At 56.3% G+C, this 14052-nt stretch overlaps 1 protein-coding gene across 3 annotated transcripts in view; it reads right to left on the bottom strand.

Moving 5' to 3' along the window:
• Window positions 1-14052, bottom strand: part of FBXO42 (F-box protein 42) — a 48701-nt gene continuing 34649 nt past the window's right edge. For all 3 annotated transcript variants that reach the window (XM_035567919.2, XM_035567920.2, XM_035567918.2), the window contains exons 5-10: window positions 5006-5159; window positions 3870-3980; window positions 3133-3229; window positions 1978-2034; window positions 1403-1519; window positions 1-1236 (exon numbers count right to left, since the gene is read on the bottom strand). In XM_035567919.2, the coding sequence (XP_035423812.1) occupies window positions 136-1236; window positions 1403-1519; window positions 1978-2034; window positions 3133-3229; window positions 3870-3980; window positions 5006-5159 (1637 nt within the window). In that variant the 3' untranslated portion in view covers window positions 1-135. The remainder of the gene's footprint in view (window positions 1237-1402; window positions 1520-1977; window positions 2035-3132; window positions 3230-3869; window positions 3981-5005; window positions 5160-14052) is intronic.

Genomic DNA, 14052 nt, shown 5'->3' with positions numbered 1-14052 from the left:
TGGAGGTTTGCTTGGACTTTATTGGTTTGTTGTGCCCTAATTCACAGTTTGAATGCCTGCGCGACAGACTTTGAAAGGAGAGGGAGAGCCCCGGGGAGGGAGGGGAGGTGGTGGTGGTGCACAGCTTGGGCCACATTATCTCTTTGCTCGCACAAAGTACAAGGCATTTGTTTTGGGATAGTACTTCACGTTCTGTTTCTTGTCCATGAGGCCGCCGAATATGATCAGCTCCCCTCTGCCCTGCACCACCGTGTGCAGGCTGGTCTCGGGCGGCCCCACCACGGAGCTGCTACTGAACACTTTCCATTTGACCCGTCCCTTCTCCTTGGTATCTTTAATGTCCAGCACGTACATCTGCATGGGCTTGCAGTTCATGCTCTGGTACAAGGGCTTCCCCACGTTGAGGGACTGCGGAGGATGGTGGCCCAGGCGGCGGGCGATGGGCGGCAGGGAATGGCCCTCGCCTTGCATAGGGCCCGGCCGCGCCTCGGCACCCGCGCCCTGGCTGCCTGGGGACCCCGGCGAAGCCACGAGGGGGGGGCTCAGGGCGGCAGAAGCCGAGGCGCCTTTGGAGGACAGGGCTTTGACGGCCTCCAGGCTCCTGCGGAGCGCGCCGGGCGAGACAGCCCCCGGCAGGGAGCCGGTGACGTGGGGCGGCGTGTGGATGCCGTTGGTCTGCTCGGGGGGGTTCCTCGCGCTGGCGCCGAGCGTCCTGCCGTCCGCACCGTCCGTCTGGCAGACGACGGAAGCCGGTTTCTGCTCCCAGCTCAGGTCGATGGACCCCAAGCGCAGGTCTCTCTGCTCCGGCAGCGAGCCCCGCCTTGGCGCCAGGGCGAGCCCGGCTTTCAGCTCACAGCCTTCAGCGGCTCCGGGCGTGCTGGGCGACACGACCTGCACGGGGCTGTCCAAGGAGGCGCCGCCGGCCGCAGCGGCTCCGGGCGATAAGCTCCCCCCGTTGAGCACGGGCGAGCTGTCGCCTCTGGCCGGGGAGAGGCTGCCCTCCCGCGATCCCGAGGGCGTCTGCCGCTGCGCTCTGGGCCGCAGGGTGCCCCAGCGGCCGTTCACGCAGGGAGCCTCGTCCGTGTTCCTGACGGGAGACTGGGAGCGGTACTCCCGCGTTTCGGGCACCAGGGCGGGCGGCGTGGCGCTGATGGGAGAGGGGCGAGAGTTCAAGCTGGGGCTGAGCGGGGCTCTCCCGCTGGGAGCCTGGCTGAAGACCACGACGCACTGTCCCACCTGGAGCAGGGGAGAGGAGGTAACGGGTTACAACTGCAGGGTGGCCCTTGGAGCTCCGGGGAGGGAACTGGGGCAAAAAGGAAGGGGTTTGGGGCATCCTGGGCAAAGGCCTACGGGGGTAAGTCGGACCAGAGACCCCGCTGCCTCCGTCCCAAGCCAGACTCACCCGGCAGGCAGGATGGCACCACAGCTCCGGGGCTCCGTGGTCTTCGTTCTCCACCTTGAGCGGCTGCCACGTCCAGGGGTTCGCGTGCATGTGCAGCAGCCAGGCGTCTTTGAACAGCTGGGAAGAAAAGCGTGACAGATGCAGGAGAGCAGCTTGCTGCCGGGATCATCCCATCGGGGGCAGAAACGGTGCTGTGCAGCTGCCTCACTGCTGCAGACAGAGGCACGGTGAGCTGACTGGGATCTGAGCACCCAGGGGTGACTACACCCTACTGTGGCCATGGACAAGTCCCTTCATCCACTTCTGCCGTCCCAGTACAAAATCAGGGACAATTCTTCCAGTTAACCTCAGCGAGCTGCTCTGGTAACTCCCGGGGTGCTTTTCGTTAACAAAAGGCAGCTCCAGCAGAAGTAGCAACTTCTTTGGGAAGTCTACACCGGGAGTTCTAGGTTCGCAGGACAAACTGCCACCCAGGTAACGCGCAGAGCCCCCCGCTGCCCAAGCCAGCACCCGGGACTCACAGGTACAGCAGGATGCGTGTGGCTTTGTGCCCCTGCTCCCCGCAGGATACTTACTGCGTTGGGACCACCACAGCCACCAAGAATTAAAATGGTTTCGTCGTCGATTACGATCTGTGGAGGGCAAAGAGGAGCGTTTCAGACCGGGAAGGATGCGAAGCCGTCCCTCGTGCTCTCGGCAAGGCCTCTGAGTGCAGAGCTGGGTTACGGCTTCTCAGCAGCACAGATGCTGCTGAATTTTGTCTGCCTGGGGATGAGGTGTGGAGCCAGGATGGAAAGCCGGTTTTGCTGGGCCCAAGGCAAAGCGGGATACAGAGTTTGCCCCACTGCCTTGTCCCAAACGGCTCATAAGCCGGTCCCTTTTACAGACAAGAGCAGTTACCGTCCCTGAAGCTGAGCAAACAGCAGAGGACTCGGTGTTCCTCTTCCCAAAAAGGGTGAAAAGACCATCTGGGAAGCCACAGGCTTGTAGCAACGTGCGTTAGATGCTCACAGTGGGTAACTAGCCCCCTCCTCTCCCTTTCTTTGGACGGAGGGAAAGCCTCTTTCATGCATGACCTGATTTCTTTGGGGTGCTTCCATTCAGCTGAGGCCAGTCAGGCACTAGGCATCCCTGAGTGTCCTCCTGGGGACTGTGAAGGGGAGGCAGGGCTGCCAGCTGCGGCAGACACCTGTGTTGAGCCAGGTGACTCCCACAAGCTCCCTGCCCTGGGCAGGCACTAAAACAGGCACTAAAACAGGCACTAAAACAGGCACCACCAGACCCATGCACTCAATCTTTAGTCACCTGAACCAAGGATCAGGAGACGGGAGCAATTAAAAGGGCCCCCAAGCAAAACCAACATGTGATAACACTTCATTGATCTTAAACGCCACGGGGCTTGGTAGCTGTTTCTCTTCTGATGGGTAAAACAGCAATTTGTTTTCTAGAAATGCTCATTACGGTTCTGAGTCATGTGCAAGACACAGCGCAGTATCTACCGGAGCGTTAGGGAGATTAAAAGTGCAATCTCACAGAACAGCTGGGCTAGAGAAAACAAGGGCCTGGCGGGCAAAAGACTGCAAAGGTAACTCAGAAATGGGGCACTAGCTTTCGGACGACCCACAGAGAGCTGCCTGGAAGCTGGAAATTCAGCTGTGCCTGGTTTCTGTCGGGTTTATCTTTGGCAGTGCTTGCTGCCGTGGAGCTGAGTCAGTGAAGGAGAGCATCACCTGAGACTGGCCACCTCGCGGGTGAGGGCTGGGCCCAGAGATGTTTGGCTTGGACCAAGCCCACTGCTCGAGATCCAGCACCCAGACGTCGTTGCTCCTGCGGGGATGAGAGAAGAAACACTGAGCCACAGGTACAGCGCTCAGCTCAAGTCCCAAACAAGCACCCGGCTGCAGTGTTCCTGGTTCCTGACAGCACAACCAGGCCCTCAGGGGCTTCAAAATGCTGATTCAGGGCGGAGGTTTTATCACAGAATCGGTTTTCTGCAGGCTGGTGCCTCGAGGGAATTTGCCCCGGGAGGTGAAAGGTGCAGCAAGCCAGCAGGCAGACCCCGCAGCGGGCCGGCAGCGAGCACCAGCCCAGCGGTGCGCGAGGGCAGGCAGGGTGAGCAGCCAGGATGATCTCAGACTCCTCCGATCAACACACGGATCTGCACCCGCATGTGACCTTCCCACACGCCTCACCTCCTCTCGGCTGCCCCAGTTCAGGGCCCTGCTCTGAGAGGCGCTGGCAGCGCTGAGTCACGCTGCGCTGCACAGACAACCACGGCGACACGCTTATCTACAGCCCGGGCAGTCGCACCGAGCTGCTGGTGCTGACTGCTGCACAGGGATCCTGCTGAAAAGGGTCTCGCAGCCCAGCCCCTCGGAGGTTTCTTTCCGAACTGCTATCCCACGGCCACCACAACACACTCCTTGCTCGCAGGACAACTCGTCAGACGCCTTCGCTCCACGCTTACATTTGCCGAGATCCCAGCGAGCCTCCGAAGACGATCATTTTGTCTTCGATGACACAGGAGGAGTGTCCTGCCATGGGAGGGGGGCCATGGGTGGTCACGATGCAGTTCCACCTGGGGGAACAGGGAGGAAGACATTCAGCACCGGGTCAGAAAGGATGGTCCTGGATGAATGGCAAAATGAAAAATCCCACGGGCCAGCAAAGTCCTCGAGAAAGCATTACAGAGGAAAACCTCAGGGAAAACCGACAAAGATCCAAATAATAACGAAACTAATTAGAAATACTAATGTGCTCGACATTTTTAAAACATGACAAAGTCACAAGGCCAAGTTGGAAATATTGCCCCTTTCAATTAAGTTTGCCCTGAATTATTTCCAACGCGGTTTAATTACAGCGTTCTAACGACACTGCCCAGAAGTGCATCGGATAATTGACACTTCTGATGATTAAAAGTTCTCAATGAAAGAGGAGCAAGAACCTTCACTGCTTTGATACAGCATTTGCTCCTTTCTCACACAAGCATCAGTGAGAAAGTGTGGTCTAAAATCAGCTGGATGCTGTTTAAAGGGAAAATTCCTGCCACCTCCTCGCTCGCTGCTGGAGCTGCAGAGGCAGAGAGGTTTCTACAACAGCACAGACACCTGCTTTATCGCCTTTCCCCTGAATTTCGGATCACCACCAAAAAGCGAAACCTCCAGGAGCTAAGGCTTTCTCCCTTACTTTCCTCAGGCAGACCTCAAGCTCGCAGCCAGATGAGTTACGCGCCGGGAATATTCGCACCCAGATTTCCGCCCGCCCCGAAGATGTTCCAAAGAGCACTGGGGTGGTGCTGGCAGGCTTTCGGTACAGGTCCAGAGCAACACGGAAGCGAGCACCACCCAAGAGGTGTCAGACAGCAGTGCGTGCGAGTCTCCGGGCCCGAGCAGCGATGCCTTGCCTTCCTTTTGTTTGAAAGGGAGCCTCGCAGACACGCTGGGCTCAGCCACACCTTGGCACCCACGAACGCGCACAGCTCCCCTGTCCCTACCAGCCAGTCCCAGCGGGCCTGCGGAGACGCCTCGGGCAGCTCTCCAGCTGCGCTGCAGACACTTTTTCCAGGGCTCAAAGCCCGTGCTTCGAATCCAGAGGTTCTCTTACCAGTTTTTGGAGGGCGAGTACGTGTGGATTTCATCGAAGAACCTCTCCGGCTGGTGCAGAGGGTAAGGGCTTGGCCGCGTCCACCCACCGAACAGCACGAGCAGGTCCTTGTAGACCACCAGCGTGGCGCCAGCCTTGGGAGAGGGGTACGAACCTGGGCAGGGACAGAAAAGGGGACAATTTGGAAGCCACGCTCGAACACAGGCATCAAACCCTACAGGAGTTTTACCAAAGTGAGACGACATGGAGGCTCCACCTTTGAAAAAAAGCAGCAAAGAAGGCAAAATTAGAGTTGGGAGCCTGGGAAGAAAACTGCTGCCAATTTGTGTCATTGTAATTAGTAGGAGCCTGAAAGCACATTTCATGTATGGCAAAACATCTGTCAGTCACTGGCAGGAAATTACTAGCTTTCTAACATATCCCTTTAAATTATTGCTTTAGCACTGAATAAAAGCAATAATTACCTCCAAATACCTACTAACTTCTCCCCAAGGACGGAGTGAGAATGAATACTAATTCTAACACATCCGGCGTTGCTCGTGGCAGATCGCTTGGGAGCTCCGAGGCGGCAGCAGAAACCCAATCCCGTTTTCTCAAAGCGGCACAATCAAACCCAGAGCGCTTTGCTGCGGGAGTTATCAGCCCCTCCTCGAGTTCGCACAAGGCAGCGCTCCTCCAAAAATCATCAAGGGATTTTTGCCCATCCGGCTGGAGGCTTGAAAGGCTTTGCTCAGGCCAGGCACCTCCCGAGCAGGACCGCCGCGTGCAAAAGCGAGACGCGGCCTCCTGCTGCTGCGATGCCCCGTGCTCAGAACGCACATCCCGAGGGTTTTCCCAGGACGCGGCAAGGCACTGATCTCACCTCTCAACCCACCGCCGGTGTGCTGCGAGCGCCCTGCCTGCAGTCCGTGCCCCGCATCTCTCCGACCGACGGAGAAAGGATCTCTCACTTGGGTGGCCCTTGGCTAGCTCAGGGCAGGAGCGACTTCAAGTGAAAAGCCTCTTCTCAGGGGCAGCTCTCAAAGGGCCCGATTCCTTTGAAGCTGTCAGAAACGCAGCCGCGGTCCCACTGCAAAAATACTGCCCCTGCCTGCTCCAGCAGCCAGAGGGGCTGTGTTAGCACCTCGCTGCAGCCTCAGACGTTGAAGTGGGCAGACACGAGCATCCCCCTTCCCATGGCCATCACAGCAAGCAGGTTCCTCCCCTTCTGCAGGCACGCTTTCAGCTGACCCTGAATATATCACCTGAAAGCGTCGCCCAAACCAGGGACGCGCAGGACCAGGGGCAACCCAAGGGCAAAGCTGCGCACGTGGCTGTAGGAGCACCGGCACCCTCTCCAAAAGGCTGCGATAACAAAGTGACTGCTCTTCTCTGATGTCCTAATAGGACTGGGAGAAGCATTTTTAGCAGGTAATGACATGCAGAACCGAGACTATTTTTAAAAGAAACCAGAGCAGCTATTTTAAGATGCTGCAGCTGAGAAAAGCGATTCGATTGTGATGGGTTCCAGGTGGTGGGTGGTAAAAGCCAAGCCAAAAAACAACCCCCAGCCAAGCACAAAAGAGGCTCAGGGGCTTTGCTGCCACCTTTCTCTAGAGACAAAGTAGGTTTTGGTGCTGCTCTCAGGTGCTGCAGCTATGGCGGAAGAGGGGAATAAAGCTGTTCGGGAAACAATTGTTTTGCTAGGACAGGTACGCAGCACGGCCAGGACTGTACCCAACATCTCCTTAAAGACTGAGGTGCCAAGAGAGGGTCATGTTTGGTTACTTTTTGTTCCCAGCCAAATTCCAGACTTCCAGTTTTCCTGGCTGTGTGCAATTCATTAATCCACACCAGCAGGTTTCCAACCCAAGTATTTCCTTGGCAGAGCCTGAAAGTCGCTCTCCCAGGCTTGGCACGGCAAGCTGATTGCCAGAAACGTTTCTACCTGACTTGGAGAGAATAAGCTGCCTGTCTGCGTATTCCCTTACCCACCACTCTGCTTATCCGCCCAGGACATCACAAGACAGCACGGGGGCACGCAGCGGGTCGGTGCGTGGGTCTGTCTGCAGCAGGGACACCAGTGCGATGCAAAAAGTGCTGGTTTTAAACTGGGACAGGAGTTGGCCTTAAACAGACGGCTTGGCTAGAATCATCCCCGTGCAGGTCGGGCTGGGGTCAGGCGGACAGCCCAGCGCCCTGCTCGGGAAGGCCTGGGCTGCCGGGCAGTGGGAAATGCTGCCTTCCTCCTGCTGCGACCTGAAGGGCAGCCCCTGCCTCAGACACCGAGATGGTTCCCAAAGGAGCCAACAACAACCATGTAAACAGCCCCAGGCAGAGGCTAGCCCTGGTTTTTCAGGAAGCTTGGCCTATTATTGGACGCTGTGCGGGTGTAAACGAAGGCAGAGTTTCGTTCTGCTAGGCAGGAAAAATCTCAATTTCACAAGCCAAAGGAAGAGCTGGCCTCTCGGAGCCTCTTCCCGCGCGGCAACCAGACGGCCGCGGCCTGCACAGGGCTTCAAAGGGGCAGGCACTGCAGGGCGGTGTCTGCCCCGGCTCCGGAGCGATGTCCTGGGGCCAGCCCTGAACTCTGCTCCACGGGTGGAGCGCGCAGAAACGGGGGAGATGTCGCAGCGCGAGGTGGCTCTCTGCAAGGTGGCTGTGCTGAATACCCGTCCTGTAAAGGTGGCTTAACTGCACTGATCTTGTGTTCAGCTAGAAACGTGCACCAGAGCGGCTGAAACCCGGGGAAGGAATACTGGAGCATGAACACCGCTGCCTTATCTCTAAGGCACGCAGGAGCTGCTGGGTGCCGCTGCCAGCGAGCCCGGAGCTAACAGCAGCCTCGTGCGTACGCAGGTGATGCACAAAAGCGATGGCAGGATAAAGATGTTTGCAACGTGACCACGCACGGGCACTGACTGCACACAGAACTGCCCGAGCAGCTGTCGGAGGGCTCCAGTAAACCCCGCTTAGCTTTGTAGCAACAGCGGACGCTGCTCAAACCTGAGGCTTGTAGCTTGAGGTTTAAAATGATACAAAAGCAGCTTTGGTAGAAGTTGGTGTCTGAGCACAGCTCCATTCCAACTCGCTGCCACCCTCCACCAAGCCCAGGAAGGGCAGGAGCACCTCGAGGGGTGCAGCGGCAGGGGGCAAGGAGGAGGAGGGGGAAGAGGGGGAGCAGGGGGAGGAGGAGGAGGGGGAGGAAGTGGTGGTGGCGGCAGAGGCGGCCGCAGCCTTTGTGACTTCAGGTCTCAAGTATGCGGAGCGCGGAGACAGGTACGGCACCAGCAACATCAAAGGGACACGGCTCCACTTCCCCGGGCCCCGCAGCCACTCGCTCAAAGTCCGAGCTTCAGAGGCCGGCCGGGCGGCGGTTCAAAGGCTGGCAGCAACGTATCCGACAGGAGGGCTTCCTCCCCTCGGGGCTGTCACGAACTGCTCCGAGCACTCTGCTAGTACACTTGCAAACGAAACGGCTCCTGTGCCTTGCCGTGGACCGAAGTACAGCAGCGCCTGCAGAAGGGCATCGCTTGCTAATTGCACCCGCTCCAACGGCCTCTTCGGTCGATGCTGCTGAGAGGCGCAGCGGGCTCTTCCCTGCTGAGCACAAAACACGTTTCCAAGCTCCGCGCCCCGGTAACACCATCGAGCCCAGTATCAGATTATCTTTCCTTGGGGATAAAAATCCAGGCACGCAGAGGGTGCAGCACAATTAACTACTGAACACAGAGGGAACATCTCTCTACAGCTGACGCTGTTTATTCGGTGGAGATGAGGAGTTAAAAGCCAGTCGAGCTATTTTTTCCAGCTGATGGATTTTCCTGGCTCACAAAGCAGATACATACTTTTCAAAAACAAACAAACAAAAAAGATCTCTGGCTTCCGTGGACGTGTAGAAGAGAAACGCCAGCCTCTGATCGCTTCTGACACGAGCTCTGAACGCTACCTATTTATGATATGTCCTTATAAGCATTTTTTAAAGCCCATTTATTCAGCCCTCTAATGCCACTGGAGCAGCACGCGCAGAGATCAGCAGCCACAAAAGAAAAACCTCACTCCAGGGGCACGCTGACACGAATTTCCAGACCAGCCTTTTACCTAAGTCAGGCACAGCCCCGAGCAACCCCAAAAAGAGGGCATGCAACAAACATCAAGCGGAGCTTAAAAGACGAAAATAAAACGCAGGGAAAAGCTGCTGGGTGCCTGATGTGACGGGACTGCGCAGATGAAAGAATTGGTTCAGAGCAGCATCAAATGGGGAAATACTGCAGGAGAGGAGACGGAGTGAAGCCAGGTGTTCGCACCAGCTCAGGGGTGAGGGTAAGACATGGAAGGAGCTCTCGGGTGGTACGAGGGAGATAAATTTTGTGGGAATTTTATTTGGGCAGACTCAGCTTTCTGGACAGATTAGAGAAGTGCTACCAACGATGGCTGGGGGCCGTAGCCACCCGGCCTGACGGATTTCTCCAGGAGCCCTGGCTGCAGCAAGAGGATGCTCTTCTCGACGGGCTCCAGCGAGCCGACTGCAGTCATCCCGAGCTGATTCACTTTCCAAGCAGCGACGGGATAAACAAACACAGGCCCACAGCCCAGTTTCCAATTTCAAAGGGCAAGCTGAGAAATTAAAGCAAGCTCGTCCGGCAGCCAGGGCACTGTGCTGCGAAGGAAGCCAAGCCCCAGGTTCCAAAGCCACCCACGGCCCGCGCAGAAAGCCGGGAGCAGGCCCAGGGCAGGCTCGGGGTCTCGCAGCTGCCGCCCGCACCAGCACCACGGGCAGCGCGGCCACAGCCACGGGAACGTGGAAAAACCCTCCTCTGGAAGCTGGCCTCGCCTCGCCAGCAAGCTGCATTTGTTCAACAAATTACATCCTATTACACGGCTGCACTTAATCTTGCAGGGACATTATCAGCGGAATGTATTACGCCCAGGGAAAGCCGGAGAGATGCTGGGCTCCAGCAGCCAGATACGGAAGGCGACCTCTGCCAGGAACCTGGCGTTTCCCGAGCTTTTTGCAGCTCTGCAAAGTCACGGTGTTTCCGCATAACGGCTGCAGCAGAACGAAACGCTGTGCAGGCTTTAGCTCCGAGGAGCTTGTGCTGTGCTTACAGAGAACTGCAAAGAATCGGTCACAAGCAAATTCCTCTCTAGAAGGGGAGAAGCAGAGGCCACCCGGCTGCCAGGTCCCCGGCAGGAACGAGGGGCAGCGGGCTGGAAGGGCGCCTGCGCTCGCACCGCTCGGGCGTGCAGCTCCCTCGGGGAGTTCCTGCTCTCCCTGACGGCTTCTCGGGGTTGCAGCCTCCCGGTGGGCAGCGCTCGGTCTGGGTTCGCTAGCCCGGCTTTCAGGCCAGCAGACGTAAAGGAACCAAATGGTGAGCCCTAATCTGGAAACCTCATCTGCCCCCGGCGCGTTATCTACCGCAGCCGAGGCACAACCCTGACCACGCTCGTGCGGAGCGGCTTCGTCCTGCCGCCGGGAAGGTCGCGTTTTGCCTTGCTCAGCGTATCCTGAAACTTGTCTGACAGCATGAAATCCCCAAATCTTTCTCCCTCTATGGGAAGGGAAACCAGAGAAGGAAAAAATCCCTTGGCTTCACGGTCCAGCCTGGATTTTTCCGTGGTAGTCGGCAGATCTGCCCGAAAGCTTTTCCCCCAGCGGTGTGCTGAGCGAGACAACGAGGAGTCTATGGGCAGAGGAGCAGCACCCCAGGCAATCCCAGCCCCAGCGCCACAACTGGGAGATGCCAACGGAGCACCCCGATGAGAAAAGGGGGCATCTCGGTGGCACACCTCACACTGGCTCTCTCCAGAAGTCAAACCACAGCACTCAGGACTCGCTGTAACGCAGCACTCAGCTGCCCCAGATCCAGCATCTGACATTCACCTGTTTTTGTCCTGAGACGTTCAAAACGAGGCACCGGGATTACAGACGTTTTCAAGACTGGCTTTGACTGGGGCTGCTAAACCTTAAAGCTTTTAAGAGCCAGGAAAGTATCATTTTCCCTTACCAAAGCCACATGTGACTTAATGTTTCCTCCAATCTGGGTTCACAAAAAATTCCTTTCTTTTGCCAGGAAGCATTAAATGAGAAAAGAGATCTATGCCACAGAGAGGACTTCAGCTTTGCAGAGCTTTGTAGAGTTCGAGAAAAACTGAACAGGATCTGAGTCGCCTTCCCGACAGGCACAGCCTGCCTCAACCAAAGCCTCTGCAGGCACACGTCTGCTGCCTGCAGAGCGCTGCTCAGTTAGCGTGGGGGGAAGAAATCTGTGCACCTCTGCACAACGAGCGGAGGTTCCCTGCAAGAATATAAAATTCAGGGTACAGAACCTACCCCCCCCCTTGAGGCTTAGGGCAGCTGTCACACAGCAAATTTCGGCTGCGCTCTCGGTGTTGAATTCCCACCCGACACCAGCAAAGGCTCGGGGCATTGAATTGAAGGTCCAGCGTCCCGCAGCCTTTCCCGGGCAGGCAGAAGTCAGAAAACCCCATCAGTCACCCCCAGGCTTTTGCAATGTCACAGTCATCTTTTTGGCCCGGAAATTCTCACGCAGCCCAACTTTAGTGTCCACAACGCTGTTTAAAAGGAGAGGCAGTGCCCTGTGAACCCTGTGCAACAGGATTACTGAGTCACCCTTTGCTAGCGTTAGTCAGAAACGTCCTTACACAGCAACAGCGGTGTTGGGCAAACGGCAACAAGATAAGGGTGCCAGAACGCCCTGGGGCTTCGCCCCTTATCTCTTAATGGCTGAAAACAAGGATGCAATTTCTGCACCGTGCAATTCCTGCTACAATTTCTGCACCGTGCCCAGCACACGATGGTGCAGGAGGGGTTTTGTTGGTGCCTATCCCGGCTGGGAACATTTCTCACGGCGCTGTCACCGGCAGCGTCACTCCCAGGTGCCGAGTGCTGCTCACGGTGAGGTCACCCCCATCCTCTTTGCAACCTCACCGGGTTTTGGGAAATGCAAAGCTGGCCGTGCCGTAAACGGTATTGCTGTTGCAAGCTCCCTTTCTCTCTAGGTGGGTGGAATCAGAATGACAACTAGCTATCCACCTCTCTCTGTTTTATTACGTGTTTTTCCCCCACCTCAGTGATACTGTACCCTGCAGACTTTCAAGTGATTTGAGTAACAGTCCGACATCCTACACAAAACAGCTCTGCTGCTAATTAAAGAGCTCAGCCGTCAAAGAGAGAAAGGGCTGATCAGCTCCTGCTACTCGTCTTCCCTCAAGGAGGCAAACGGAGGAATGGAAATTGCTGTATCAGACTACGATGTGGTAATAACAGAGTAATTGTAGGGAAGGGACTGAAGTATGTGTGGGTTTGCAGAGGAGCGTGCTCGGTCTGTGCTGAGCTCCACACTTTTCACTCAAGTCACGCTCCCAGTTAGCTCCCGTTCCATTGCCACAACAGGAGGGACATGGCAGGGCAATTTCAGAGGTCTGAGAACCCCTTCCAGCCCCACACAAAATTACTGGTGTTTCAGGAAACGGCTGCTGTGCAATTTGGTGAGGTTACAGCTACCAAGAGGCTAAAAAACCTCAACCAGCCCTCTCCTTTAAGGAGCATCCTGTGTGCGCAGTCAGAAAAGCCTCCCCAAACAAGCACAAACAGCTCAGCGTCAGGAAGAGCCGGGCTATGCTCATTTCAGAACCGTGGCTGCAAAGAAAATGCAAGTACTTACTGAAAACCTGGCCCTTGGATCCTGACTTGCCTCTCCTCCAGTGCGCTGCACCCGAGCATGACCGCAGTGGGTAGGGAGAGAACGCACCTGCACAGTTACGGTGTGCCCACTGCAAGTCCCCAGACGACACACGAAACAGCGCTCAGTCCACCTCTTTGCATCTTCCTTTTCACCTGCTTCTCCCGTGCTCGCTGTCTCCCCAGTTTTTGTTTTCAGGCTGATCTCCAAAAGCCATCGGTGTCTGCACTGTGCTTTGTTCACACGAGGAGCGCGCTTTTCTCCCTTGTTCCAGTAATTCCAGCGCTTAATGCCAAACTTGTTAAATATTTCATGCAAGGAATAAATATTCACCTTTGGACTGCAGACAAGCACGATCTAGTGCTTTGTCATCCCACGTGCCTACCGGATTTAAGAAGAGATTTTTTAAAGCACGCATTTTTGTGAAAGATGTAGAATCGGGTTATGAGGCATGAGCATTTCGAGTTCTCTGTCTGAAAGCACCTCGTACCAGCGACTGTACACCCCAGAAAGTCGATATTGCGCGTTCAATCTCGAGTGTTACCTACGTGACCTCGTGGACGGGGCCATCAAGGCACAGGCACAGCAGCACAGCAGCTAGCAGCAGCCAAGCCTCGAGCCCAGCCGCGTGGGTGCCCTGCGAGGAGCTCTTGCCGATAGGTGTCAGCACAGCCTGCCCGAAGCCTTGCAGGCAGGACCTTCCCCAAGTCTCCTCCGAGCTCCTTCCCAGCCGACAGGACTTATTTACCTTGTCGTAAATCCATCCAGGTAGCAGGGCTTTGAAATAAAAGCCCCAAACGGAGCTGTGCCTGTTACCTAGGGGGGAGCAGAGCTGGGGAGAGGAAGGAAGAACCGCGTGCAGGACGAGCGGGGCGGCTGTGCCTGGCCGGAGGCTCTGCCACGGCCCCGAACCTCCTGCACCGCCTGCAAGGGCAGCGCCTCCGATTTCGGCACCAACCTTCAGAAGGAGCAGGTTCAGGCTCTCAGCTTTCTTCCTGCGCAATGCTTTGTTTCTATCAGAAACAGCGCTGCGCTGAGCGCCGCTACGTGTGGCTGGTGCACCTGTCGGCATTTTTAAACCTCCTTTCCAGAAGAGAGAAGAAAACGAGATTTCACAAGTGCCTTGGCTGCTCTCACAGCCTCCCACCAGCTTTTAAACACCTTGGCTCAAGTCAACCACATTCGGGCGAGCAAACATCCCGCAGAAACGAAATTCTCTGCAGTTCTGTGAAGTCAAGAATCAGGAAAAGGTCCCCTGCACAGAAGCTGTCACAGCTTTTACCTAGTGTGTTAACATCCTGAATACCTGTGTAGCAAAAAAACTCTTCCAAAATCAGCCTTAACTTCTGCTTATGGAAATAC

The sequence above is a fragment of the Cygnus atratus genome, chromosome 21 (genome assembly GCF_013377495.2).
Source record: "Cygnus atratus isolate AKBS03 ecotype Queensland, Australia chromosome 21, CAtr_DNAZoo_HiC_assembly, whole genome shotgun sequence".
NCBI classification, from domain to species: Eukaryota; Metazoa; Chordata; class Aves; order Anseriformes; family Anatidae; genus Cygnus; species Cygnus atratus.
The sequence above is the reverse complement of the archived record's forward strand: the minus strand, read 5'-3'. Positions and strand labels throughout refer to the sequence as shown.